Raw genomic sequence first — 26,063 nt, forward strand, 5'->3', positions numbered from 1 at the left:
TCTTCGTAGCCAGCATGTCTTGAATGCCGCGCAGGCGCACAACTTCCCATAGGAACCGAAAGGTAGTTCCGCCTTAGTTGAGTGTCGGACTTATTTTGGAGACGCACTCCCCACCCGTCGTGGGCACTGACAGCGGGTTTCACTAAACGAAGCGTGTGCCGTTTGTATTTCATAAACGGAATAAGCAGCAGATTAAAAAAAAACAACAACAACTTGAAACATGACATCTCTAAGTTATGGGGCTTGCATCCTTTGTCCAAAGGCGGGAGCCGTGGGGGTGATTCGCAGGGTAGGTTGAGTTTTGAGGACACGCTTTGTGGTGAGGTCAGACACAGCACTAATGTGGTTAAAAAAAACCCAATAATAATAAAAATCCATGTCCACGTAATTAAAATGATCGTCTCGTTTGGTGAGATGTTTGTCTTTGTCTCGCTTTGATTTCCAGTGTATGTCCGCGGTAGCTCACCCTCAACCCCAGTTAGATCTCTTAAGCGGAGCAGCACACAGGAGGCACCCAGGAGTCACCAACCTGAAGACACTGCGACTACCGGACGAACTCCAGAAAGCAGCGTATTCCATCATTCTTAGTAGGCCCATTTCTGTCACCTGTGATTTACGTTCTCTTATCAAGTTAGTACCTCCAGAGGATAGCCAGCTTTACTGACATGGTGGGGGACACCATTATTAGAGTATTATTGAAGATCAACACTCACCTCTGCTCATCCTCGCTCATCAGAGCACTCTTTTACAACACTGTTTTATAAATAATCTTGTTTTCCAATGTGGTACACACAGTATATTTACCTATTGTCATATATCAAAAATTGTCCTCAAATATACGCACACACAATTTCATGTTTTGACAACTTTTGATACAGATTTATTGTTAATATTTATGTTTATGTACATTGTAATTTTTTTCAATTTTAGGAATTTTTTAGGTATATTGTATATGGCCTAGTTTTCTGTTTTTATTCTTATCACTTTATTATTATTTCCCTAGTGTTTTGATGTGAGCTGCTGTAACACATATTGTCATATATCAAAAATTGTCCTCATATATATGCACACACAATTTCATATTTTGACAGAGTGAACTGTTGATACAGATTTATTGTTAATATTTATGTTTATGTACATTGTAATTATTTTAAATTTTTTAGGTATATAGCATCTTGCCTAGTTTTCTGTTTTTATTCTTATCACTTTATTATTATTTCCCTATTGTTTTGATGTGCGCTGCTGTAACGCTACAATATCCCTCCGAGGATGAATAATCCATCTATCTATCTATCTATCTATCTATCTATCTATCTATCTATCTATCTATCTATTAGGTGCTCAGATTAAAAAGCTGTCTGATCGTGCTCTAAGTCTCGCAAACTTCTTGTGGAGCAGGAAAAGACCAATTGAGGACTTCACACTGAGGCAGAAAGCCACAAGCATCGAAAACACCCTGCGAACGCATACCCACAAGGGAGAAGGTGACAAATGAAAGAATTAACAATATGTAGAAGTTGAATTGTTGAGTGGAGACAAAGTGGTGTAAGGTCGTATCTGTGGGGTTTACTATTTGAGGAAAGTGTGATTTATGTTTTAGACATTGATGACCAGATGCTCGAGGCCCACATCAAGAAGAAAGTGTTCTTGGAACTCAAAAAGTCAACGTACCACTGGACCCCAATTAAGTAAGACTTTACTCATATATACATAACCAATACAAAACATTATTTAAATTTCATTTATATAGTTATATACAGGGTTCTCACCAGGTGCTTGAAGTGCATGATTTTTTTATCCTCAGAAATGTTATTTTTATATATATATGTGTGTGTGTGTGTGTGTGTGTATATGTGTGTGTATATACAGTATATATGTTTATACTGTAGATATATAATAGATATACTAATATGAATAATAGACCATGAGAGGAAGATTATATTGTATTTTAATTTATAAAAATTGCATTGAAAATGTATTACATTGGTTTTGAGTGAAGTCCTTGAAAATGTACCGTTCATTACCTATGTTTAAGACGATTTTTGATGAAGAAAAGTAAAAAAACTAATGTTTGTAGGGTAAATGTAAATGTTTCTTTCAATTGTCTTTGTGATTCAGGTGATTTTCCTTCACAGCTAGATAGAGATGTATGTGCAATATAAGAACTCTCTCTGCTCTTGCCCTCTGCCAGGTTTGATGAAGAGCTGGGCATTGTTTACATGGCCGCTCGACTTGCAGGGGGCTACGCCGCAGTGAGGAGAGCGCTCAATGAAGTATGTCAATCTTCTAATATTAATCTCACCCAGAAAATCAATCAGAATCGCCTACCACAGGGGTTTGGCGATCCACCGACCCCCCCCCTTTTTTTTTTCCTCTTAGATATTGAAAAGAGACCCATCGTTTGCCCCTAAATCGCTCCTGGATTTTGGCTCAGGGTTGGGAACCGTTGCCTGGTCAGTTGGTTATTTTGTTTTGCCCGGTAGAGCTGTCCTGAATCCGTTTGAAACTGATTTCGTTAGAAATGTTGCAATAAATTAGATGTGACTTGGTAAGTTTCCACCAGTTAGGTTCAGCAGGTTTAATCCACCAAGTACAGTCATAGACTGTGTGTGTGTGTGTGTGTGTGTGTGTGTGTGTGTGTGTGTGTGTGTGTGTGTGTGTGTGTGTGTGTGTGTGCGTGTGCGTGCGTGTGCGTGTGTGCAATACATTGACATGTATTATCACACTTTTATAATCATATACTATGATAAAATGGACAAAAATAAGACGGAAATTTGGTGATCGCCTCACATGTGGCCTGGTTGGTTTCTTAAATCGACACAAGTCAGGTATTTTTCACTCATTGTTGTTGTTTTGAATGGTCCTCAGGGCATCCCACTCGTGTTGGGGGGACACTCTGAAGGAAATGGTGTGTGTGGACAGCTCTGGGTCCATGAACACCCTGGCAGAACGGCTTCTCAAAGGTAAACACAGTGCAATCTGATGCAGCTTGAGCCGTTTACAGGTTTTTTGTTTTTTTTTACCTGGTCCTGAGGGCTTGAATTTCTCAATTGCTCAGAAATGTCAGAGTTCCGTTCCTAGGACCATGTCGTTAAGCAAATTGATTGATGAAGCGAGGACACGTGTTATTTCACGGTAAGGGGGGCGTGGCCATTGTGAACGCTAGTGTAGTGAATACTGACAGACTGCGGGATGAGACTGAGAGCGGTGATGAGATGTATACAGTGTATATAGTGTATATAGTATATATAAAGGGTGATGAGATGCTTGACCCTATTGATGCTAGACACTATTGTACGAACGGTCGTTAAACAGGTAGGTCGTTAAGTGAGGAGTACCTGTATAACAATAATTTATCTGTTTTATGAATATAATTGTGTTATCAGATATATATTTATATGAGAGAGAGAGAGAGAGAGAGAGAGAGAGAGAGAGAGAGAGAGAGAGAGAGAGAGAGAGAGAGAGAGAGAGAGAGAGAGAGAGAGAGAGAGAGAGAGAGAGAGAGAGAGAGAGAGAGAGAGAGAGAGAGAGAGAGAGAGAGAGATCAGTTTGGGACCCCTTGATGCTAAAAATTTCCACTCAGCGTCAATAAACCCTGATATTGACTTGTCACATAGTCCTACATAAACTGAACACTGACCTCCCTCTAGATCTATATATATATATATAATATGTTTATATATAAATTGTATATACTAATATGTATAAAATGATATATATAATTTATATTTCTTTTATAAATAATAGACAAGAAGATTAAGATGATATTTGAATTAATCAAGATCACAGTGAAAATTGATATAGAATTTGTTTTGTGTGAAGTGCTTAAAAAAAGTACTTGAAATTTAATTGAATTTGAATTTCACCTTGTTTTGCCAGAATGAACCCCATGTTTGACCGTAGCTTAATTGTGTTCTTTTCATAATTAATTGTGTTCTGTGACCCTTTTTTTTTTTCCTCGGTCTAACGTTGTCTTTGCATTAAAAAGGCGACAACGAAAAAGCTCAGCCGCACCTCAAGCAAGTGTATTTCCGACAGTTCCTCCCAGTTTCACCCAAGGTGAGTTCACTTCCCTCTGTGCACTTGTTGGTAAAGGAGGAGAGCAGCCTCTATATCCACTTCTTAAAACTGAATAGTAACTCGTATCAAAGAAAGATCTCGCCTACTGTCCTAGTCTACTGTTAATTGTTGTTTTTTAGGCTTATTGTCACTAATCTGTCTAACTCCTTGAATTCCTCAGGCTTATGCTGCTTAAATTCCTCAAGTTTGTTGTGCTTAATTTAAAAGTTTCGGTTTATTCTCCATTATCCTGCCTTATTTTATTTTATTGAGTAACAGTTAATTCTTCGGGTGATAGTCCTTGTAAGACCTGACGTTGTGGAGATGCTATGACCCAGTCGTCTTGCCATCACAATTTGGCCCTTGTCAAAGTCGCTCAGATCCTTACGCTTGCCCATTTTTCCTGCTTCCAACACATCAACTTCAAGAACTGACTGTTCACTTGCTGCCTAATATATCCCACCTCTTGACAGGAGCCATTGGAATGAGATGATCCATGTTATTCACTTCACCTGTCAGTGTTTTAATTTTGCGGCTGGTCAGTGTAAAGGCATTTTAAAATTCTGGATTAATTGAAGTAGGATGAGCTTAGTCCTGGTTTAGATTGAACCCTGTTTACAAAACTGCCCGTTAGGGTTTTCCCACTATTATACAATTGTGATGTATTGTATAGAAATAAACTGACAGTACAGTATGTCTGCCTACAGGTACAGTTTGACTTGGTGGTGGGAGCCTTTTCACTGTCAGAACTGTCCAGTAAGAAGGAGCGTGTGGAGACCCTGCTCACTCTGTGGAGGAAGACCAGTTCCTATCTGGTCAGTTCCGACTCCGCCCCGCTCACAGTGTTGACGGTTGAATGTCCGACGTTGTGCTCTGGGAGTGCACTGATGAAATGACGCAGTGATTCCTCATTAAAACAGGCACTGGGGCTGTTTAATTTTGTTCTAAAACCGTAGGTCCTGGTTGAAAACGGGACCAAAGAGGGCCACCACATACTCATGGAGGCCAGAGACGTGTTACTGAAGGTGTGTATTCCAGTTGCAATTATCCAGGCGCTGTGTCCTGTGAAGTGCTGTTCCACCAGGAAACTGAACGTGTCCTTTCTCTACCCGCTGCAGAAGCAGAAAGGGATGGTCGACAGCTCCAGTGAGGCATACGTGTTTGCTCCGGTTTGTGTTTACATTACATTTTTCAGGTTATTAGTCATTTAGATAGAATTTATTAAATTAATTAGGAATTAAATGAATTTATTATGTTAAATGTATGTATGTATTTATTTATTAAATTCATGTATTTATTATTAAAAGTACACCAATTCATCATTAAAATGTATTTAAATGCATCTCCTTACCAAACCAATAAAATAACATTTGTTTTAAACGTGTTACATTGACATGTATGTTTTAAATTCCTTTTCTGAATGCCCTCGGTCGGTCCTTTCCTGTCCCGTGTTTCCAGTGTCCTCATGAAATGATGTGTCCCAAACTGGCCCGCCTCTCTACAGTGCCCTGCAACTTCGGACAGCACTACTATCCCCTCCCACTACCCGGGGTGAGACAGAACTCTTTTCTCTGATTCACACCTAACACGACCAACAATGAGAGCAAAACTGCAAGTCAATTCATTAAGTGTATTTTTTTTTTTTTTTTCATTTTTGTTCACACTTTGCAAGCGCTATATGAAGACGTAGTAGTATATAAAGGTGTCATTCATGGAAAAAATGGTAAATGTTCAGCCGAGCAAACTTCTCTGCTGTTGTACTGGAAAGAAACAAGCTCTCCCGTTTTTCCTGGCATATTTTGTGATACGAAACTCAGATACAGGTCACCAGACGGCCACTAGGGGGAGGATTTAACTGTCAGTTACGATTACGCATTCGATGTGAAGTGAGCTTTAAGGAGTTGAGGAAGTGATAACCTATAATGATACTACCTTAATAGTACCGTAACCCTATTTAAAGCAGTCCCCCCCCCCCCCTCCTTGTTTTAAGGTTAAAAACCAGGGATTCTTGCACAGAGCTACATTCAGATCAATTTGAGTGATCACCTTCCCCAATTATTTATCATCTTTTTCAAGATTCGAGAATGAAGAGGTTTATTTGTCACATTTTATGGTATTACACATGGTATCCCACTACTACACTATGCTATACCCGCTCTATATACAATAAACCGTTCTCTTTTTCCCGAAGCATCCCGAGCGCCAAAAGGAGACATTCAGCTACCTGATTTTGTCCCGGTCGGAGCCGAAAAAGCCAGATGAGCTGGACTGGGCGCGGTTGATCGGACCGGTGCTGCGCAGGGCGCGGCACGTCCACTGTCACGCGTGCTGCCCCGACGGACAGCTGCAGAGGGTGGTAGTGACACGGAGTAAACACGGCAGGTATAAAAATAAAAACAACATTCTTATGGTATATTCCTTAGCATCAATTACCAGTACAAACTGTTTGATTTTACATTTTAGCTTTATTTTATTGTTCCTTGCAAATTTATAGTTTTATATTTGATGTTCATCATTGGGTTTATTGTTCACTGCCAAATCTTTACTGTTCATTGTTTATCTTTAGGTAAATCTTTCTGGTTTGTTTTTGCACATGGCAAATGTATCTACCTTCTAGTTAGTGTTTAGGTTCATGTTGATCACAAATTATTCTAGTTTAGGCATTTTTTTAGGTTTATGTTTATCAACAGGTTAATTGTATATTCCATGATTCATTTTATGGCTTGACTGTTGATCTTCAGGTTTATTGTATTTCTTTCACATTTTTTCCATCCTCCTGTTATCTTTGAGGTTTATTGCCATTTTGTTTTCTATATTTTTATTATTTTGCCTTAGTGCCTATTTTTGACGTGAGCTGCTATGACATTCCATAAATAAAGTATCTATTTGTCTATCTATCGATCTATCTATCTATCTATCTATCTATCTATCTATCTTCTCCTCTCACTCATTATCGGAATGTTGTGTTTCCATCGCCAGAGATTTGTACCGCTGCGCCAGGAGCAGTGACTGGGGAGATCGCCTGCCGCTCGTTCAGCCGAAGGAGGCTGACACCCAGAGCGACGAGCCAGTGAGGCAAAGCAGTGACACGGTGGAAAACAATCCTCAGAGCTTCACATGACCAGTGACCAAATATGTGGACAAACGCACATAGTTCCTTTTTTTTTTTTTTTAACGACATAGGTAATGCAGGTGCAAATTTAAGTACTGACAAGATGACTGGTTAGACTCCTGCAGTGACTTCAAAATGTATCCGCCCGTGTTGCGCTAATGAGTGTGTGTTACTGTACATTCACAGTTTTATTATGTAATCACCATGATCCATAGCAAACATAATATAACTTGACCTGTTCGAGCAAATTTCTGAGACAGGTTGCCATTAAAAAAAAACTAAAAAAAACACCTGACCACACACAGCAGAGGTTTCCTACATAAAAAGAACATATATTAAGGATATGGATGTTCTGCCCAGTAGGAATAAATGATCAATAGGTGTAATGAAGAATTGCAGTTTAAACCTGCCTTGAATCTTGTTTCTTGTGATCATTTTTTATTTTTTTTAAACATTGGCTAGAAAGCAACCTGTATATGAATGCTGTTCTTTCACCATTGTTAGTCTCAGTATTTATACCTATACATATTATTAAAGTAATTTGATATTGCAATCAATGTCTCATTCTTTTTCTTCATATCCCTTCCATTACGCTCTGACAATCTCCGTCAGGGCCGAGGTCAGGTCTGGGTACTTGTACTCAAAGCCAGACTCCAGAGTCCTCCGGGGCGTCACGTTCTGTCCTTGGGTGAGAACCAGGGCTCTCTCCACGCCCATCAGAGTGTTCACGACGGCACTGGGCACCGGGAAGACGGTGGGCCGCCTCAGCAGCCGACCCAGTTCTTTGGTGAACTCATAGTTAGTATTCTGTGCTGGGGCGACGCCATTGAACACCTGCGGGGCAGGATGGGAAGCGTCAGCGGGCAACTCGAGGGCATGGGCGATGAGGCCTGCGAGGTCACTGATGTGGATCCAGGGGAAGGGCTGCCGCCCCGACCCCAGCGTGCCCCCGAGGCCCAGCCAAAAGGGCAACAGCATCTGCTTCATGGCGCCACCGTCCCGACCCAGTACTGCCCCTGGTGGAGGGAGGGTTGAACAATGTGGGACTGGGACATGGGTAAAGCAGAACCTTCCCTATCGATTCATTTTTATATTCAGAATAAATGACAAAATGTGACAAAGACAAACTTCATTATATGGAGGAAATTGGTAATCGTAGGTAAATCTTTTTTAAGCTCTCTTAATTTAAATCCCATGATAAAGATATCAAGAGTGATAGATTTAAGAATAATATCAGACCAAAACTTTTTCTTCCAAATTAAACTCCCTCAAATAATTCGGACCTCCAATTGGGAGAAATTTAAGGTAATTATCATATAGACTACAACATTTGTATGAAGATATATCATTTGATGATACCAAACAATAAATCGTATCCAATTTTGACCCTGCCTGAAGATTATCAAATGTGAAATAAATACAGTATTTGGAATCTCTAGGTCAAATTCTTTGCACGTGCCAATGCATTTGAAATTAATTACAATAAAATTTAGTGTGGCATACCAGGCCTGATGACCACTTGCTTGGTGGTCTCCTTCATGTTTTCAGGAAGACGTCCTGCCTCTTCCCACTCCTTCACTAATCTTGACAGCAGGTCAAACGGCATCCATTCACTGTCTTCTGTGTACTGAGCTGTAAAACTTGGCTTATAGCATGCTGTGTGTGTGTGTGTGTGTGTGTGTGTGTGTGTGTGTGTGTGTGTGTGTGTGTGTGTGTGTGTGTGTGTGTGTGTGTGTGTGTGTGTGTGTGTGTGTGTGTGTGTGTGTGTGTGTGTGTGTGTATGTATATATATATATATATATATATATATATAAAAAAAAGAATAAAAATGAATTAATGAGTGTTCCATAAGACCAGCTATTTCCTTAAATACATGATTGGGTTATTCCACGATTGAGGTGCAATTTGTGTCCCACTTATATTAAATAAACAAATACGATAAAAAAAGTAAATGTTTTTACACTTAAATGTCATATACATCGACCTACAAACAAGTTTCAAATAAACCGCTTCAAAACATTAATAAAAAACTATCAACACTTAGAAAACAGCATGTTTGCCCTGTCCCAATCACTAGAACTATACCTTAGCTTGAAATATAATCATTAAAATACTTCAGTAAACTTACTCTTTAAGCATTGCTGTGTGAATCCATTTCATATCTCATGGCTTGAAACATCTTTTTCGTGAGTAACTCATTATAGAATATGAACAAAATGACACCCATAATATTCACTCAACCGTGTTACCTCAACACATTCACCCCTATGAAATATTTGGAATTCTCCAACAGTAACACATTCAACAAGAAGTCGCATCATCTGAATGCTCAGAAGGAGTAAGAAGTTAAATAAGATCTCTCCTTCTTTTTTTCTTTCTGTAATTTCACAGATGTGATTGACTGATAAGGTCACTCTCGAAGTACAACCCTGTTACCAAAAACTATAGCTTAAAAGTACAGGTACTCCTCACTTAACGACCTGTTTAACGACCGTTCAGACTTACGACCAGCTCTCTGACCAGTCTGTATTGTACGCTACGTACATCTCATCGCACATCACCCTTTATATACTATATATATATTATATACACTGTATACAACTCATCACCGTTCTCCATCTTAGTCTCGTTCCTGCAGTCTGTCAGTATTCACTACACTAGCGTTCGCAATGGCCACGCCATAATAACAGAATTAACACAGGTCCTCGTTTATCGACCAATTCAATTGATGACCTGGTCGTAGGAACGGAACTCGGTCGTTAAGTGAGGAGTACCTGTAATTTCTTTAGTTAACATAAAATCATTCCAATGCCCTTATTGTCCTGACACCATTGGCATGAATGCTAGTTTACCACATTTTGTATATTTTCAAATTCTATACTTCAAACTCAATCCTGTTTCTCATTTAAGCCATCTTCAGCAAAGAAACCTTGCAAAAAAAAGGGGATATTACTGAGATGGGTAAACACTTTTTCTTTTTTTTTTTTTAATGGTTTGCATGTTTGCATGTTTTCTTAGATTCAATGTTGAAAATTTATTCAAAATTAAGTAAAATTTTTAGGGGTGACAAGGATTTAATGGCACCCTAATCGTGGAATCACACGACTACTGAATTAATTATTGGACATGGAAAGCATTACAGTTCCTGTTAATTGTAACGTTCATTTGTACTAAAACTTACCGACACCTGTGACAAGCACCCAGGAGCGTGGAGGGGTGTGGGAAGCAGCGATGGCATTAGCCAGAGCCTTGGTGGTGTCAACACGGCTGGAGAACAAATCCTTTTTATAACCCTCGTTCCACCTGATGAAAGAATGGAATTGAAAGATGGAAATCATTACAGGAGTTTATAAACAGAACATCGGGTCAAATTCCTTTGCGGGTTGCTAATACAGAAACCTCCCCGTGGTGCAGCCCGGGAAACGCTAACTTGGTACAATCTGATATCATTATCTGATCATTATCACCAGTAGGCCAATATCTGTATACTTACCGGAGCAATCTATTGGATGACGACACCAAAGATGCTGCAGAGACACTTACGCCCCTCGGGGCCTGCGCTGTCAATCGCCTCAATCAACATGCATGCATGCATGCAGGAAACCCACATTGGCCCTGCTCAACACCGACTCGCCCTCCCTGGAATGAAGCTGGTGGCGGAGATCCGTCACAGACAGTACGGATCAGCCGTATTCAGCAGACCAAACCTCACGATTGAAGAGGTCTGCACCCACACCACCGAAGGGCAAATGGAAAACATCACAGTTGCCCTCCCAAATGTCTCTGTCACATCAGTGTACAAACCCCCCAAAAGCCTATTCTCCCATACGGAACTGCCAGACAGATGCAAGAGGAAATTCCAGATCAGCATTGGGGACTTCAATGCCCATAGCACATCGTGGGGCTATAAAGAGAACAACAAAGATGGAGATGCAGTCGAAACCTGGCTTGAGTCGAAACATCTGACCCATGACGCCAAACTGCCAAAATTCTTCCATAGCGCCAGATGGAAACAAGGATATAACCCAGACCTTGTCTGTGTGAGCACCGAGCTAGCATCCAGAGCAGTGAAAGAGGTCCTGGACTCCACCCCCAACTCACAACACCGACCTATCACCATAACCATCCGATCCATTCTCCAAGCAACAACCATCCCCTTCCGTAGAAGGTTCAACCTGCGGAAAGCCGACTGGCCGTCGTACCAACAGGAGATCGAAGACTGAATCCCCAGCAACCCACCACACCCCAACAGCTATACCACGTTTATAGACCTGCTGAAAAGGTCAGCCAGACGACATATCCCAAGAGGAGGCCAGACCGAGTACATCCCCGGGTTGTCAGAAACATCTAGTGACCCACTCCAAGCCTACCATATGGTATACCACGAGGACCCTTTCTTCTCCACCACCACGGAACTCGGAGAGATCCTACTAAACAACGTCGGGGAAGATCGGAGGCAAGTCTGGAAGGAGCTGATAGAAAACACCAACATGACCAACAACAGCAGGAAGGTGTGGGCCAAGATTCGCCGCCTTGGTGCAGACCATACCACACTACCCACACTTACAACAGTCACAGCAAACTCGGTCTGGTGTTGAACGGGCGCAGCCAAACTCGCCGCAGACCCACAGGAGAATACCGCCGGACAGCGGTACCAGACCACCCACAACCAGCAAGTGCCCTTACAAAGCCCTTCGATCCAGAAGAACTTGAAGCAGCACTGTGCTCGCTGAAACCCGGGAAAGTAGCAGGAATCAATGACGTACTAGCGGAAATGATACAGCACCTGGGACCTAAAGCAAAGACCTGGCTCCTTGAAATGCTGAACTCATGCATGGCAAGGAAAACCATTCCACCCGTATGGAGAAAAGCCAAGACTGTCGCTATCCCCAAACCCGGAAAGGACCCATCATCACCAAAGAGCTACAGACCGATTTCCCTCCTCTGCATAACCTACAAGCTCTATGAGAGGCTATTACTCCAACGCCTAACACCACTTATAGACTCCAAGCTCACTAAAGATCAAGCCGGCTTCCGTCCTGGCCCCCCTGTGCTGGGCAGCTACTGAACCTCACCCAACACATTGAGGATGGTTTTGAGTGCAAACTCATCACCGGAGCAGCTTTCATAGACCTCACCGCTGCCTATGACATTGTCCAGCACCGCGCCATGATCAGGAAACTTTTGGACATGATTGGCAACCTCGACCTCTGCCAAGTCATAAAAGGTCCGCTCAACAACCGGCGGTCCTTCGTTCAACTAAACGACAAGAAGAGCAAATGGAAAGCCCAAAAGAACGACCTACCACAAGGCAGTGTACTGGCCCCTCGCCTCTTCAACATCTACACCAACGACCAACCACTCCCCCCACAATGCCGCCGCTTCATCTATGCTGATGACCTCTGCATCACCACCCAACAAGAGAGCTTCCATAAAATCGAACCCGTCCTGGAAAGTGCCCTCCAAGAGATGTCCACCTACTACAATAATAACCACTTGAAACCCAACCCATCAAAAACACAGCTATGCAGTTTCCATCTGAAAAACCGAGACGCAGGAAAAGAACTGAGCATCTCATGGGATGGCCACAAACTCTTGAACCATCCCCATCCTGTGTACCTTGGAGTCACACTCGACAGGACGCTCTCTTTCAAAACCCACCTTCAGAACACCAAAGCCAAGGTCAACACCTGCAATAACATCCTGCGCAAACTGGTCAACTCAAAGTGAGGCGCTGATCCACCAAACATCCGTGCAACGGCCCTAGCCCTGTGCTTCTCCACAGCCGAGTATGCATGTTCAAGCTGGAGCCGCTCCCACCACACCAAACTGGTGGACAAGGCCTTCAACGACACCTGCCGCATCATCACGGGCTGCATAAAGACAACGCCAGTCCCGTGCCTCTATGCACTAGCCGGCATTGCCCCCCCTCACATCAGACGGTCCACCGTCGCCCAAGATGAGGGGAGAGCACAGGAGTCTGACATGAGGCACCCCCTGTACGGACACACAGCACCCCCATCCAGACTGACATCCAGAGCCACTTTCCTGCATACAGTCCCCCCTCTCCAGCCCACCAAAGAAATGGCACGGACCAACATCTGGAGTGTTGAATGGCACCAACTCAACACCCGAGCCCAAGAATGGATGGAGAGAGGAATAACACCAACTGAATGCCTCGCCAGTGGACACGACCTCCCATGGCCGACCTGGAAGACCCTCAACAGACTGCGGGTGGAGCAGGGGAGGTGCAAAGCACTGTTGAAGACATGGAACTACCACACAGAGGACACGTGTGGCTGTGGATCAGTACAGACAATGTCCCACCTGCTGGAATGTGACAACGCCCCCAAGTGCAGCCCCCAGGACCTGGCTGAACCGACTCCATCAGCTGTGTCCTGTGCCAGATACTGGCAGAATGACATCTAAGATTGCAAAGGACTCGAAGAAGAAGAACGGAACATCCACGGAAGGACATTAATGACATAAAAAACAAAACTTTATTTTGTTATGGAAACATGCCAGTCGCTCAGGTGCAAAAATCCACCAAGGCTGCTATGACACGAGGAACACAATAAAACATGTTTCACACTGAATCCACTAAATGACCCTTGAAACTAGGTATATAAGTCATGTTTATAGAATAATCACCTTATTAACGTTAACCTTGACTGTCACCATATTCACTGTCACCATATTCAGCCTCAATAAATCGTTTTTTTATATAAGTGAATCGTGTGTATTTAGGGGTCCAGTCCGCAGGGCGTTTTTTTCATATTTATTCCCTGCGTTTTTCGGGCTAAAAGTATCTGAAACACAACAACGGCAGAACCCAGACATGGGTGAGGTCTCGTTAGAACCAGGACGTTTCAGACGTCATGTCACTCGAAGTTGATCCATATTGATCTACATTTGGAGCAGAAATTAGTCAAAAACTATCGTAATTTCGTTCATTTCAGGAGCGGGCCGCTTTGTGACATCACCATCCAAAGTTATATAAGTCCAAGCTTCTTCTTTTGGAACTCATTCCCCTCCAGCCACTTGCGAGTAACGACATATAAATAGACAGCTTGAGCCAGGGCTACGTTCAAAGGAAAATCTGAAAACTGTTACTTGTGCTGCGTTTTACAAAACCCCGGAAACTATAATCGTTCAAAGAAGACGGTTCTGCGCGGCAGGAAGTTCTAAGAACCATTAAAGGAACCGACCTTTCCTTTTGTGTCCGCACTGCGTCATACAGGTAATTATATTTCTTAAAACACAGTTCTTCAGGGATATTTAAACTGAATGCCAGAAGAGCAACATGCAGTGATGTAAGTGCATGTTGACTGGTACAGACGAAAGTCCAGATAAACTGTAGGAGTCGAAAACAGTCAACAACATACTCCATGTTTGCGTCCTCACACATGGAGTTCGACTGCAACATCAGTGCAATGGGTCCGAAGCATGTCCGTTTTATTTTAGTCCCAAAAGTTAATGGAATGTCTCTGAGGGACATGCAGTGTCTAGTCCATTTGAATGGAACCGTATTGTTTGGAACTTCAGTACTTTGTGGACCACAGCCATGTTCCATTTTTAGAACAAAGTAACACGCAACAAATGTATATGCTTGTAGTAGTTTCTGCGTGTAACCTGGACTCGGAAAGCTCGCGTAACCGCGTCATTACATCAGCTGATGCTGCTTTCAATTGAAAGTCTGAAAATTGTAACTCTTTTTAGTTGTAACGCTGATGTAAAGACGAGCAACATATGTTCGATGGGAACCCAAAGTGTTTTGATTACTGTCGATACGAAGTGATGGTGTGTTTTAGGGCAACTCTGAAAGCTGTAATTTGTATCTAACACGACTAAGCTGGGCCCTGTGTATTGCTGCCTGCAGCTTTATTCATTTATTCATTTATTTTACATTTGCAAACACTATATAAAGGGATTTTTAATCCCTCATTCACAGACAACAGTAAATGTCCAGAAATACTGTATTTTGTGATGCGAAAACTCTGCCGTTCAGCCGATGGCCACAATAGGGAGGATCCGACTGTCGGGTGCTGATACGGATTAGATGTGAGGCAAACTTATCGCTTAACACTGCTGCTCACCATCTCAATGGGTTCATGAGGTTCTCACCGGCCAGGTTGACAGCACCCTCGCATGGTGGGAGGCCACCGGACTCCAGGTCACCCTGCGAGAATACACAGCAGGAAGGAGCGACTTAGCGACGGACTAGAACCACATTGGTCAGGGGTAGACAAACATTATACAGGTACTCCTCACTTAACGACCTACCTGTTTTAGGACCCTTAGGTCTTACGACCAGCTCTCTGACCACTCTGTATTGTACGCTGCGTACTATACCACGACGTGCACGCTGCATCACAGAATCTCAGCGGCAAGCATCTCATCGCCCATCACCCTTTATATACTATATACACTGTATACACTATATATACTATATACGCTGTATACATCTCACTGTTCTCAGTCTCAGTCCTCATTCACTACACTAGCGTTCGCAATTGTCACGCCCCCTTACCGTGAAATAACACGGGTCCTCGCTTATCGACCAATTAAATTAACAACCTGGTTGTAGGAGCGGAACTCGTCGTTAACTGAGGAGTACCTGTATAACAAAGAGCATAGTGGGATAAAAGAACTCCGATTAGGAATGTTAGAAAGGGAAGATGTCCTTATTAGGTAGTGTTCAGGTAAGTCTGTGCACAAGGTCAGTACACCCAAGGTATGCAAGCGATTTACCCACCACACACCATTTTACTACTAACGGATAGAAGAAAGGTGGTATTATGAATTGATATTTTCCTGCCCATTGGCTAATGGATCAAGTTATTCTCGTCGTTATTATGTTAGAGTGGAATCATGGAATGAGCCAATTCTTAAATGTGTAAATTTTAAGTGAAAACTCCCAGGTCATGGTCCCTATGGCACAGCGCCGCAGTTTATTGTCTCATACCCACGTTATCCTTCCCGGACCAGGTTTCCGGGATATTACTGTAATTTCGTGGCCTTTGTCCCGGAGCAGACGACTCAGCTCACGGCCGACAAAGCCAGTTCCCCCACCTTGGAGAAATCAAATGAACATAACTTAAAAAAGCGATAAAAAAAAATAAAAAACACACACCACAAACTTCCCCAGTCTAACAAATGAGGATGACTTGCAGTACCCAAGATTAACAGGTGAAAATATATACTGCATATTATTATTATTATTATTAGAAGCAGAACACATAATTATAGATAGGCAAAGCAGCTAGGGGTATAATAATATATAATGATCTTTTTCTTTTTTTTAAATAACAAATGATAATCAATTTCATAGAGTTTTTGATAGTTTCAAGAAAGGCAGTAGTAGCTACAGTAGGTAGAATGAATTACAACCAAAGTATCTTTATTGTATCTTTAGATCGCTTAAGAACTCATTCTTCCATAGGCAATATAAACGAATTAAATACATTTGGTGTACTCGGTCCAAGTTGCAATCTTGAAAACGCATATCGAGTTCCCAAATTAACACGGCGCACGCGTGAACCACACGCTTACGAAACAGCCAAACTTACAAAACAGCCAAACTTACAAAACAGCCAAACTTACAAAACAGCTTTCGCTTCGGCATCAACGCCGAAGATAAAAACACCGTGGCGGCGAATGGAAAATAAACGTCACCATTTTAAACGCATCTAAACCGGATCAAGCTTTTGTACGAGAGCTTCAAGCAAACCGTTCATAGACTGGCATCCACAGGCTAATCGTAGCATGTAACGCTGACCTTCGTCGAGCGTGTTGGAAGACGCAAACACAGAATCATTTCCTTACCCACTAAAATCCGCATGATCACAGGCTGCACATCCGATCCGCAACGGTGTCGTGGAGTAGCGGCAGGTCACGCCGCACTGCTTTCCGCCTTTCAAACTAGACCTTAGGGTCAGACCAAGGGGTTGGACCTCCGAGGATGCCGTAGACGTGGGAGCGAGCGTGTGTGGTGATTTGTGTCCTCGAGGCGGTTGAAAATATTACTAAAAAAACTCAAAATTATATTATTATTCGATCAAATGTATGGATTGGAAAACAGTTCGATATGCATCCTCCTCGTTTTTTTTTTTTATTCGAGGTTTTTCCAGGTGACGCTACAGTATAGTGCCACATCATGTGTCGCTGAAATAACAGGTGGAATTAGATCGCTGCTCCGTTCTGAAACATGCTATTCTGTTGAAGATGCCATCAAAAATAAAATAAAAGAAAGAAAGAAAGAAAGAGGATGAATAAAAAAGCACGAGCAATTACAAAAAAAAAAACAAGACGATTTACCAATAATTAATTTATATCATTTATTTGGTTTTCTTAAACGACATCTACCTGATTGAAATGCTGGGAAAAAAACTGTGAGGATCATGCATTAACTTTTCCTGTAACAAGCAAAGTCTAAAATAACTTATATATAACGTTTGCTATATAATTATAATACATATATAATTATTGATTGTATTCATGTATATTATTACTATATCATAATAATAATAATAGAAAATAAACCAATAAAAATAATATTATTATTATTATTAATAATAATAATAATAATAATAATAATAATAATAATAACAGAAAATGTATATCTTGCATTTATGAATTCTAATTGTTTTAATTTATCTTTATTATTATTATTATTATTATTATTATTATTATTATAACAATAATAAGAATACTAGTAATAGTAATAATAAATATTAACTATTGGAATTAATAAATGAAAGATATACATTTTCGTAATTCGCATTGCACGTTATTTTCGGCGGCGGACCGGAAGTATTGTGCTGGTTCTGGGGTTGGGAGAACAACAAACACGTGGTTTGACAAAACGATAAATTGGGCCGCAGCCACATTGCGGTCTCTTCCGTCGTGTTTCGGATCACCGAGCAGACGCGCCTTAATAATGAGCGGTAGGTTTTTTGTTTTTGTTTTGTAAACAGATTATCGCCTTCTTGGAAGCGAATAAGATAGTGATATATTATGTCAATTTGGGCCGTTTCATGTAAACGGAGAAGGGGAATGGCGAATGCTGCATAAATCTAATTTATTTGTTGATAATTGCACAGGGCTACAAATAATGCGTATAAATAACTGCGTGACTAAAATTGATAATTAAACAATTAATACCCCGGCCGAGCTGAACTCTAGGCTTTGAGCCCCATGTGTTGACCGCTTTTTCCTGACATTACTGCGCCACCCACCATGTGCAACGAAGACCTTCTAGTTTATTGCATATACTTTGTCATATACATGTTTTTTTAATTACATACACAGTGCAATATCTTAAAAAAATAACACAATTTCAACGAACATTTAACAGTGAAATCGACTTTCTTTCGTTCTCCGACCATATTCTCATTTCTTATCCTCACATCCTTGTTTAGAGTAACCCAATTATTGTAATTAACTTTATTTTTTAACAGCTTAAGTCCAATTGGGACCAGGAAGTCGTTTGTAAGGGAGACCTATCCATACCTGCATACTGTTTTCTCAAAAATAAATCGGTAGTCAAAAAAAAAAAGGGGCCTCTTACAAATGTCGGGTGCGTGGTTTACACGAACATATACAAGCCTACGTCAAATAAATACCGGGGGGGGAACTGATCGGAGCTGCAAACCAAGTAAATAAAAGTTGTATTTGCTACCGCTGCGTCAGATCGTCCCGCTCTGAGCGCTGCAGCTTTCGAGCGCTCAATGTAAGAAGTGGTGCGTTCAAGGGTGACTCGGAAAACGAATTTCTCCCGTCGGCTGCCACTACAAGCGCGTCTTTTAGGGTAGTACCCCTAGCTCCATTTTTTTTTTTCACCCACATGTGTGCATGGCATGGCACCCTGGCGGAAGTCTGATTTTAAAATTCAAACTATCATTTCATACTGTCATACATACTGTATATGCTGTATGATCAAAAATACTTAGTAAACAGAGGGAATCGGACATATAAAACTGCTTCCTGCTGCCTGGTACCCTCAGCAGTGGAGGTAAATTAAGGCCCCAGTAGTATCATACATAAACTATGTACCATAGGTGTATTTAGACAGTGAACAAATCTAACAGAAGAACAGATTATACAAGCAAAAGTTCAACATTTTATAAATAAGAATCTAGCTTTAGATGTCAAACCGTAAATGATGAGTTGCATGTGAGTCCGTGTTTCAGCTGAACCTCATGATTATTCTTTCACTGCACTGATGGTTTGACCCAGCAGTACATCCTAATGACAGTCTAAAAGCTTACAAGCTGGACTAACTGTTTTAATGTCTTTGTTTGTAGCATTGGGTTGCTCGGACTGGATTGACGGGAAATAAGGTGAGCCCGCAAAGCTTCTCCCGTTAATGGACCTGTGTTGTTTTGACAATCCTTCAATGATGATTTGCATATTCCGTGTTTCACCTGAATTCCATTGATTATGCATGTGCACTGAGCAGGGTGACAAACAAGTTTATACTCTGCCACATTGATTATACACGTTTATCAATTGACCGTTTTTGTTTCTCTCTCGGTAGGCTATTGGGATCCTGTGAGGAACACCAAGGAACAAATTTAGGTGGTTTTTTTTTTTGTTTGTTTTTTTAAGTTGGAACAAACTTTAAATTTGAGAATAAACCTGTTCATCAAAACAAACTGGGAATTATGTTTCTTCCTGAGTCGTGTCACCTTAGTTCAGAATGGAGCCCTATCTAATGCAAGAGGTCATGTTTCAGATGCAGTTTGAAATTATGGGCTTCATCTTAAAATGCATTAAGTTTAGGATGAAAAATGTGAGCGTTTGGAATGCTAATAAAGTTTCAGGGAAATGGATATCACAGCATATTCACCTTTGGCAACCAAATGACTGTAGAAGTACATGAGATAGCTCTTGGTTTGACTCGTATAGTTACAAAAGCCTTATCCTATTGTACAACATGGTAAATGTATCTGTTGTGCTGTTTTTATAGCGAGCAAGCTATTCCAGTTGCATTTCCTACTTTAGATTTAAGGCCCCAACCGGGTGTCTTCAGCAGGATATATGATTAATTCTGTACCAGGCCAGAGTTGATGGGAAGCGGGTCAAGTCTGAACTAAGATTGTCAGGAGATTACTTTTTTTAATTGTTTTTGGGCTCTAAAGTATTAAAATTGGTTTATTTTGGATGATTTTAAAACTTCAAGACAATTGTAATGATCTGTGCCAGGGTTAAGAAAGATGCACACTCATCTAGACTAATCTCCCTTGTTCCAACACTATTGGCATGAATTGGACCATAATGACGTCTTAAGTTTATACTGTAGTTAGTTTGTGACCAATCTTGAGTTTAAGTGGGTTCTTTATGTTCCATTCTGTGCAACGGTCGTTCCAGTGCTCATAGTAGACACATCTCCCAGTCCCACATCCTTATGGCACTTTCTAGTCCCGCTCTGGTCCAACGAGGTGCCTTCAAAGAGCCGAGCCATGAAGGCAAAGCCGTCCTTCCTAATGTAGGACTTCCCGGCAAAGGTGTAGAGGATGGGGTTGGCGCAACTGCTGATGAAGGCCAGTGCGGATGTCACTGCCCGACTGGACCTCCAAATCCTGTCCAATCTGTGGAATGGGATGAATATTTAAATTTCTCAGAAATTTGCTCTGTTTAACCTCAGCAAATTTGTTTCTAGATCAAAATACATATAAAATAACTACTTATTCTGACAACAAAATGTTTTGAACACAATTTGGTAATGCAGGCTTTGGGACATTTAAATGGTAATCTGAGATTATTACGATTATTTGTTTAAAATAATCCAATTTGTGATTTTTTTTTTTAAATTTTTTTTTTTTTTTTATGGTGGCATTTTTTGAGAGCCATCAATCGATTTGTTTTATATGCTGATCAGCCACAACACTAAACCACCTGCCTAATATTGTGTCCCCCTCGTGCTACCAAAACAGCTTGGACCGGTCGAGGCATGGACTCTAAAAGACCTCTGAAGGTTGTCGCTGATCAGTATATACAGTATGCGTTCCTATAGGCTGTTTTCATTGTTGGCGGCAGGGCCTGCCTTTCTTGGCAAGAATGGAGTGAGGCAGCCGAGGTGAATTAGATAAATCCGCGTAGCTGTGGTCAGAAAGTGACCATGTATAACAAAACCAACCAATCAAACTTGCAGTTGCAGTTTTGAAAGGAATTCTGGGACTTGTGCAATCTAACCAACACAGCTGATCTCATGGATTTACTCTTTAAATTGTAAGTAGCTACTGTACTGTATATGCAGATGTGGATTATACTCACGTTTCTCGCACTCGTGAACCCTCTTCGTACCGCTCAGCGACCACCTTATAAGGTAATTAATGTTGGTTATTTATTATAGTCAATAACATTTTGTAAAGAGTACACATTTTGTAATTGGTATGGTAAGAAATCGTAAACATAATATAAAGTCACCTTACCTGCACAATGTTGATGACATTATAGGGCAGCCAGAACAGGCCAAACATCACTACAATGGTCAGGATGAGCTTTTCGCTGCGGACCTTGCGACGGAACTTGGTCTGCCTCAGGCGTCTCAAAATCAGGACATAGCTGGTCATGATGACTGTATACGGAAGGAGGAAGCCCACCACTGTCTCAAAGGTGTAGTGGAACCTCACCTGCACACAAGAGGACAAAAAAGGGCTCAAGATAGGATGGGCATTAGCGTGGGTCAGGAGTGGGTCATCTGCGAATCAGAGGATCGCTGCGTCGCCTGGTTATCCTTGCAAAACAAAACATCTGTTCAGGGGCTCGTTTACTGTTAACATATCCCCTATGATGTCTTTTGATATGCCACCATGTACTCACATATTGTGGGAGGGTGTGATTGGGCGCGCACACCAGCCTGGTTTTATTCCGTTCGTCGCGGTCCATCCTAACTTCTCGAAACACCAGGGCGGGGATCGAGGTGAAGACCACCAACACCCAAACACCCAAGATCGCCCTAACCGCAATCTTCTTGCTGGCCAGGTAAGAAACTTTTCGGGGCCACACCACGGCTATCAGCCTGTGCAGGCTCATCAGGGTGATCAGAAAGATGGAAGCATACATGTTGAGGTTGCACAGGTAGAAGAGGCCTTTGCAGAGGGGTCGGCCGAACACCCACGTCTGCTTGGCCAGGTAAACCACAAAGAAGAGGGTGAGCACCAGCAGGGAGCCGTCGGCGCACGCCAGGCTGAGGATGATCAGGGTGGTGACTGAGCGGCGGCGGGCACGTGCCACGATGCTCCAGATGATGAAGAGGTTGCCGGGGACGCCCAGGAAGAAGACCATGCTGAGGATGAAGGCGCCCAAGATGGTGGAGAAGTCGTTGCTCACTAGGCTGTCCTCCTCAGGATTGGTGCCGTTTACCGCAAGGAGCACAGGGATGTTTTGGTTCCTCATGATGAAGGGAGGTTTGTTTCTGTGGAAGATACACACAAACTAAGGACATACAGCTAAATATCTGCCTCTTGAGCAGGGTTTCTGACATTTTTTGTACCATGACATTTGTAGGTCTCAAAATTCTATAAAAGGCTGTGACATGTTTTTCATTTTTCCCTTTATTATTTTGGCACTAGCACCACTACTCATATGCATTACAATTTACACTTAGACCAATAAGCAACAGACTGAGGCTGAATAAGAATGTCTTTTCCATTCCACATTCCATGTCAGGCAGCTTTTTCATGTGAATTTGAGTATTGCATTGGCTACTTTTTTTTGCGAAAGTTCTTGATAAGCCTCTGAGTGAAATTCAAATTCATAGTGTATTCACATAATGTATTCAGTTAGTTTCCAATGCCTATCTCTGAGATGTGTTCTCCAATGTCACTTATTCTCCTACCTTACACGCATAGATGGGAGAAGGGGAGGTGGAGATAATTGGTAGAATTGATGACACAATGGCTTCCCAAGCAGAGGCCCCCTTGTTTTCTGGGAAACTCATGTATGTGATAAACCAAACGTCGATCTGGTGTTGGAAGGTGCATGATGTGTTCACTGCGCTGGAGGTTTTGGCTCCCTGACGCAGACCGGGAAGCATTCACATTTGGCTCTGCAGCCAACAATATACAGGGACACGACTCAGGAGCAGCATGCTTAAACATGCCGAATAGGACTGGTGTTCTCGCAAAAAAAAAAAAAAAAGGGTATTGCTACATAGCACATCATCATCCCTTGTTTCAGAACGCTCTTTTCAAATGCCTTTCTGACTGTATTTCCACCAATTGCTGTTTCAGGCAGTGCAACTCCAATGCCCATCCTTTGAGGACAGTGAAAAACATTTTGTTCTCTTTAGGCTCATGTCTGAAGATGAATTTCTGAGTAACAACTGAAAGAAAGAAAGAAAATTAAAAACAAGAAGCACCTCATAAGATAAAGCAGTTGAAGTCCTGAAGTGACCAGATTTCCACATTAAGTTTCAACACTGTTTGGTACTCCCCAGGTTCTTTTTGCATTTGATTTTTTATTATTATTATTATTATTTTTTGCAATTTCATTGAGTTTTTTCTGACTCCCAGGAGGAAATTCTAACTAGTAAATTCTAGTAAAACTTTTTTTTAAATTCCTAAATTTTAGTGATATTTCAATTAGTGACAGAGCAGTGGAAATACAAAAAGACAGGCTCCCACAAATAATAAAAAAAAAACACAACACAATGTCAGTCTGTTTTGATGGGAACCAAACAACCTTGTCCCTTGGGAACAGGCTGGGAAACATTGTATAAAAAGCAAGTTCACATAGGGTAGACCAGAACCATGGGTCTGAAAATGTGTAATAAGCAAGTTATTATAAAAACAAATGTTATAGTCCAGTGTCTTGTCCATCCTCCTTGAAAATAAGACAAAAGCATGCAAGGCTATATTTGTTCCCATTGAAATTATGCTTAACATTGCTTAACATTTATGTTTTTGCACTTTGCACTTGCAGTTGTTTTTTTTCTTCATTTCATCTTACTATAGAGTGGTTATTTTCGTGGCTTACATCTGCCACTTCTGTACTCGCTTAAATACTATCAGCTTGACATTTTTGTATTTTTTATGTTTTGTGTGTTAGTGTGTTGTGTGTGTCAGAATGTGTTATGTATGGAGTGGTGTAATTATTTACTATCCATTACTCGTGTGTTTATGTACTATAGTGCAATTGTTTCCCAGATTGGGAGAGTAAAGACTGAATGAGTGGTTAATTGGTTGACTGACTGACTGATTGAAAATAAATGAGAAAATGCATCGCTACTCTGAAAATCTGCTGCTGATGGTATAATTAATCATCAATCACAAAAAAAAACACCTAAAAAATCTCCCCTCTTAAGGTCAAAAAGTGTAAAATGATATATAACATCTCCGAATATTTCAGTACGCAAAAATAGTGAGGAACAGTGGAAATACTCATAACAATAGTAATAATAATAACTATCCATTATTCTCACCTTGACAGGATTCCGTTCCGTGTCTCTGAGACTCTCAATGCCTCATCTGTACAGCTTGCCGTCGCCGTTTCACAATCGCAAGATTCGGTGTAAAACAAACTACTCTGTAATGGAGTGATTCACGTCCTTCCCCACAGGCTGCAACATGATGCGAGTATGAGAGAAGGGAGGTGTGTGTGTGTGTGTGTGTGTGTGTGTGTGTGTGTGTGTCCGCGCTCTCTCTGTCATTAAATAAAATTTGGCCTGATTAATGTCTTATGTATGACAAGTCCTAAAGTTGTGTGCAGGGTGATTTCTAAAACATAAATAGATTAAAACAATTTATATATATATATATATATATATATATATGTGTGTGTGTGTGTGTGTGTGCGCGTCTGTCTATATATACTGTATACTGTATATATACTGTATATTTATATATATGTATATATATATATATAATATATATAGACACACACACACACACACACACACACACATACATACATACATACATACATACATACATACACACATACATATATACATACTGTATAATCAAATTAACTGGTATGCCCCTGGGCAGGTTTTGAAGAGATCGGCCATTGAGTAAATAATGGGGGGGGGGGACTGCAAAATATCCTATCCACATCCACTTGGAATGACAAACCAAGCTCCCTCGCTAGTTCACACAAGTCGCTATTACAGACAGGAATGTTAATAAACGGGAGGGAGGAATCATGGAAAAAATACCCACACCCTTTCTTACTGAGTGATTAAATGAATTGCTGAGTGAGTTATTTTTTATTGTTTATAATGCACTCTCTGCAGGGTTCCCTGCTTTGTGCAGTGATACAACGTTGCATACAGTATATTACATACCGATCAGCCACAACATTAAAACCACCACTAATAAGCACTAATATTGTATAGCTCCCCCTCTTTCTGCCAAAACAGCTCTGACCATCGAGGCATGGACTCCACAAGACCTCTGAAGGTGTCCTGTAGTATCTGGCACCAAGACGTTAGCAGCAGATCCTTTAAGTCCTGTAAGTTGTGAGGTGGAGTCTCCATGGATCTGGTTTGTTGTTCCAGCACATCCCACAGATGCTCCATCAAATCGGACCTGAACCCCGACCATCCACATGATGTAGAAGAAAACATAAATCATCAGACCAGGCCACCTTCTTCCATTGCTCCATGGTCCAGTTCTGACGCTCACGTACCCATTGTAGACGCTGTCGCTGGTGGACAGGGGTCAGCATGGGCACTCTAACCGGCGCATACACAGCAAGCTGTGATGCATTGTGTGTGCTGACACCTTTCTATCATACGTCATTAACTTTTTCACCAATTAGTGCTACAGCAGCTCATCTGTGGGGTCGGACCAGATAAGCTAGACTTCGCTCCCCAAGCGCATCAATGAGTCTTGGATCAATGAGTCGCTCAGATCCTTACGCTTGCCCATTTTTCCTGCTTCCA

General features: G+C 41.4%; 3 protein-coding genes across 3 annotated transcripts; 1 reads left to right on the forward strand and 2 right to left on the reverse strand.

The window, feature by feature from the left end:
- The first annotated feature begins 132 nt into the window (after positions 1-132).
- Positions 133-7,724, forward strand: mettl17 (methyltransferase like 17). The gene is made up of 14 exons (XM_080010771.1): positions 133-289; positions 446-587; positions 1,338-1,484; positions 1,601-1,688; positions 2,192-2,273; positions 2,380-2,453; positions 2,869-2,963; positions 3,989-4,059; positions 4,767-4,874; positions 5,016-5,084; positions 5,178-5,228; positions 5,518-5,610; positions 6,251-6,441; positions 7,039-7,724. Exons 1-14 carry the CDS (start codon positions 221-223, stop codon positions 7,178-7,180), a joined length of 1,422 nt encoding a protein of 473 aa, XP_079866897.1. The 5' UTR covers positions 133-220; the 3' UTR covers positions 7,181-7,724.
- On the reverse strand, positions 7,345-17,129 carry sdr39u1 (short chain dehydrogenase/reductase family 39U, member 1). The gene is made up of 6 exons (XM_080010772.1): positions 16,997-17,129; positions 16,137-16,243; positions 15,268-15,350; positions 10,353-10,474; positions 8,675-8,827; positions 7,345-8,187 (listed from the first exon to the last, which is right to left on the reverse strand). The coding sequence occupies exons 1-6, from the start codon at positions 17,010-17,012 to the stop codon at positions 7,760-7,762; spliced, it is 909 nt and encodes a 302-aa protein (XP_079866898.1). The 5' UTR covers positions 17,013-17,129; the 3' UTR covers positions 7,345-7,759.
- A 1,464-nt stretch (positions 17,130-18,593) lies between these two features.
- ltb4r2b (leukotriene B4 receptor 2b) lies at positions 18,594-24,693 on the reverse strand. Its single transcript, XM_080011066.1, has 5 exons — positions 24,600-24,693; positions 21,998-22,592; positions 21,607-21,807; positions 21,449-21,492; positions 18,594-20,763 (listed from the first exon to the last, which is right to left on the reverse strand). Exons 2-5 carry the CDS (start codon positions 22,571-22,573, stop codon positions 20,511-20,513), a joined length of 1,074 nt encoding a protein of 357 aa, XP_079867192.1. The 5' UTR covers positions 22,574-22,592; positions 24,600-24,693; the 3' UTR covers positions 18,594-20,510.
- Positions 24,694-26,063: the final 1,370 nt, after the last annotated feature.

The sequence above is a fragment of the Zeus faber genome (genome assembly GCF_960531495.2).
Source record: "Zeus faber genome assembly, chromosome: 12".
Taxonomy (NCBI): Eukaryota; Metazoa; Chordata; class Actinopteri; order Zeiformes; family Zeidae; genus Zeus; species Zeus faber.

Excerpts from the sequence above, each read along its gene's own strand:
- mettl17 (XM_080010771.1), top strand. The coding sequence starts at position 221 with ATGACATCTCTAAGTTATGGGGCTTGCATCCTTTGTCCAAAGGCGGGA. Across the intron at positions 2,964-3,988 it reads GGCAGAACGGCTTCTCAAAG|GCGACAACGAAAAAGCTCAG; the intron begins GTAAACACAGTG and ends TGCATTAAAAAG. Across the intron at positions 5,085-5,177 it reads CCAGAGACGTGTTACTGAAG|AAGCAGAAAGGGATGGTCGA; the intron begins GTGTGTATTCCA and ends TACCCGCTGCAG.
- sdr39u1 (XM_080010772.1), bottom strand. Across the intron at positions 15,351-16,136 it reads GTCCGGGAAGGATAACGTGG|GGTGACCTGGAGTCCGGTGG; the intron begins GTATGAGACAAT and ends GTATTCTCGCAG. Across the intron at positions 8,828-10,352 it reads GGTGCTTGTCACAGGTGTCG|CATGCTATAAGCCAAGTTTT; the intron begins GTAAGTTTTAGT and ends ACACACACACAG.
- ltb4r2b (XM_080011066.1), bottom strand. The coding sequence starts at position 22,573 with ATGAGGAACCAAAACATCCCTGTGCTCCTTGCGGTAAACGGCACCAAT. Across the intron at positions 21,808-21,997 it reads ATCACACCCTCCCACAATAT|GTGAGGTTCCACTACACCTT; the intron begins GTGAGTACATGG and ends TCTTGTGTGCAG. Across the intron at positions 20,764-21,448 it reads GGTTCACGAGTGCGAGAAAC|ATTGGACAGGATTTGGAGGT; the intron begins GTGAGTATAATC and ends CCCATTCCACAG.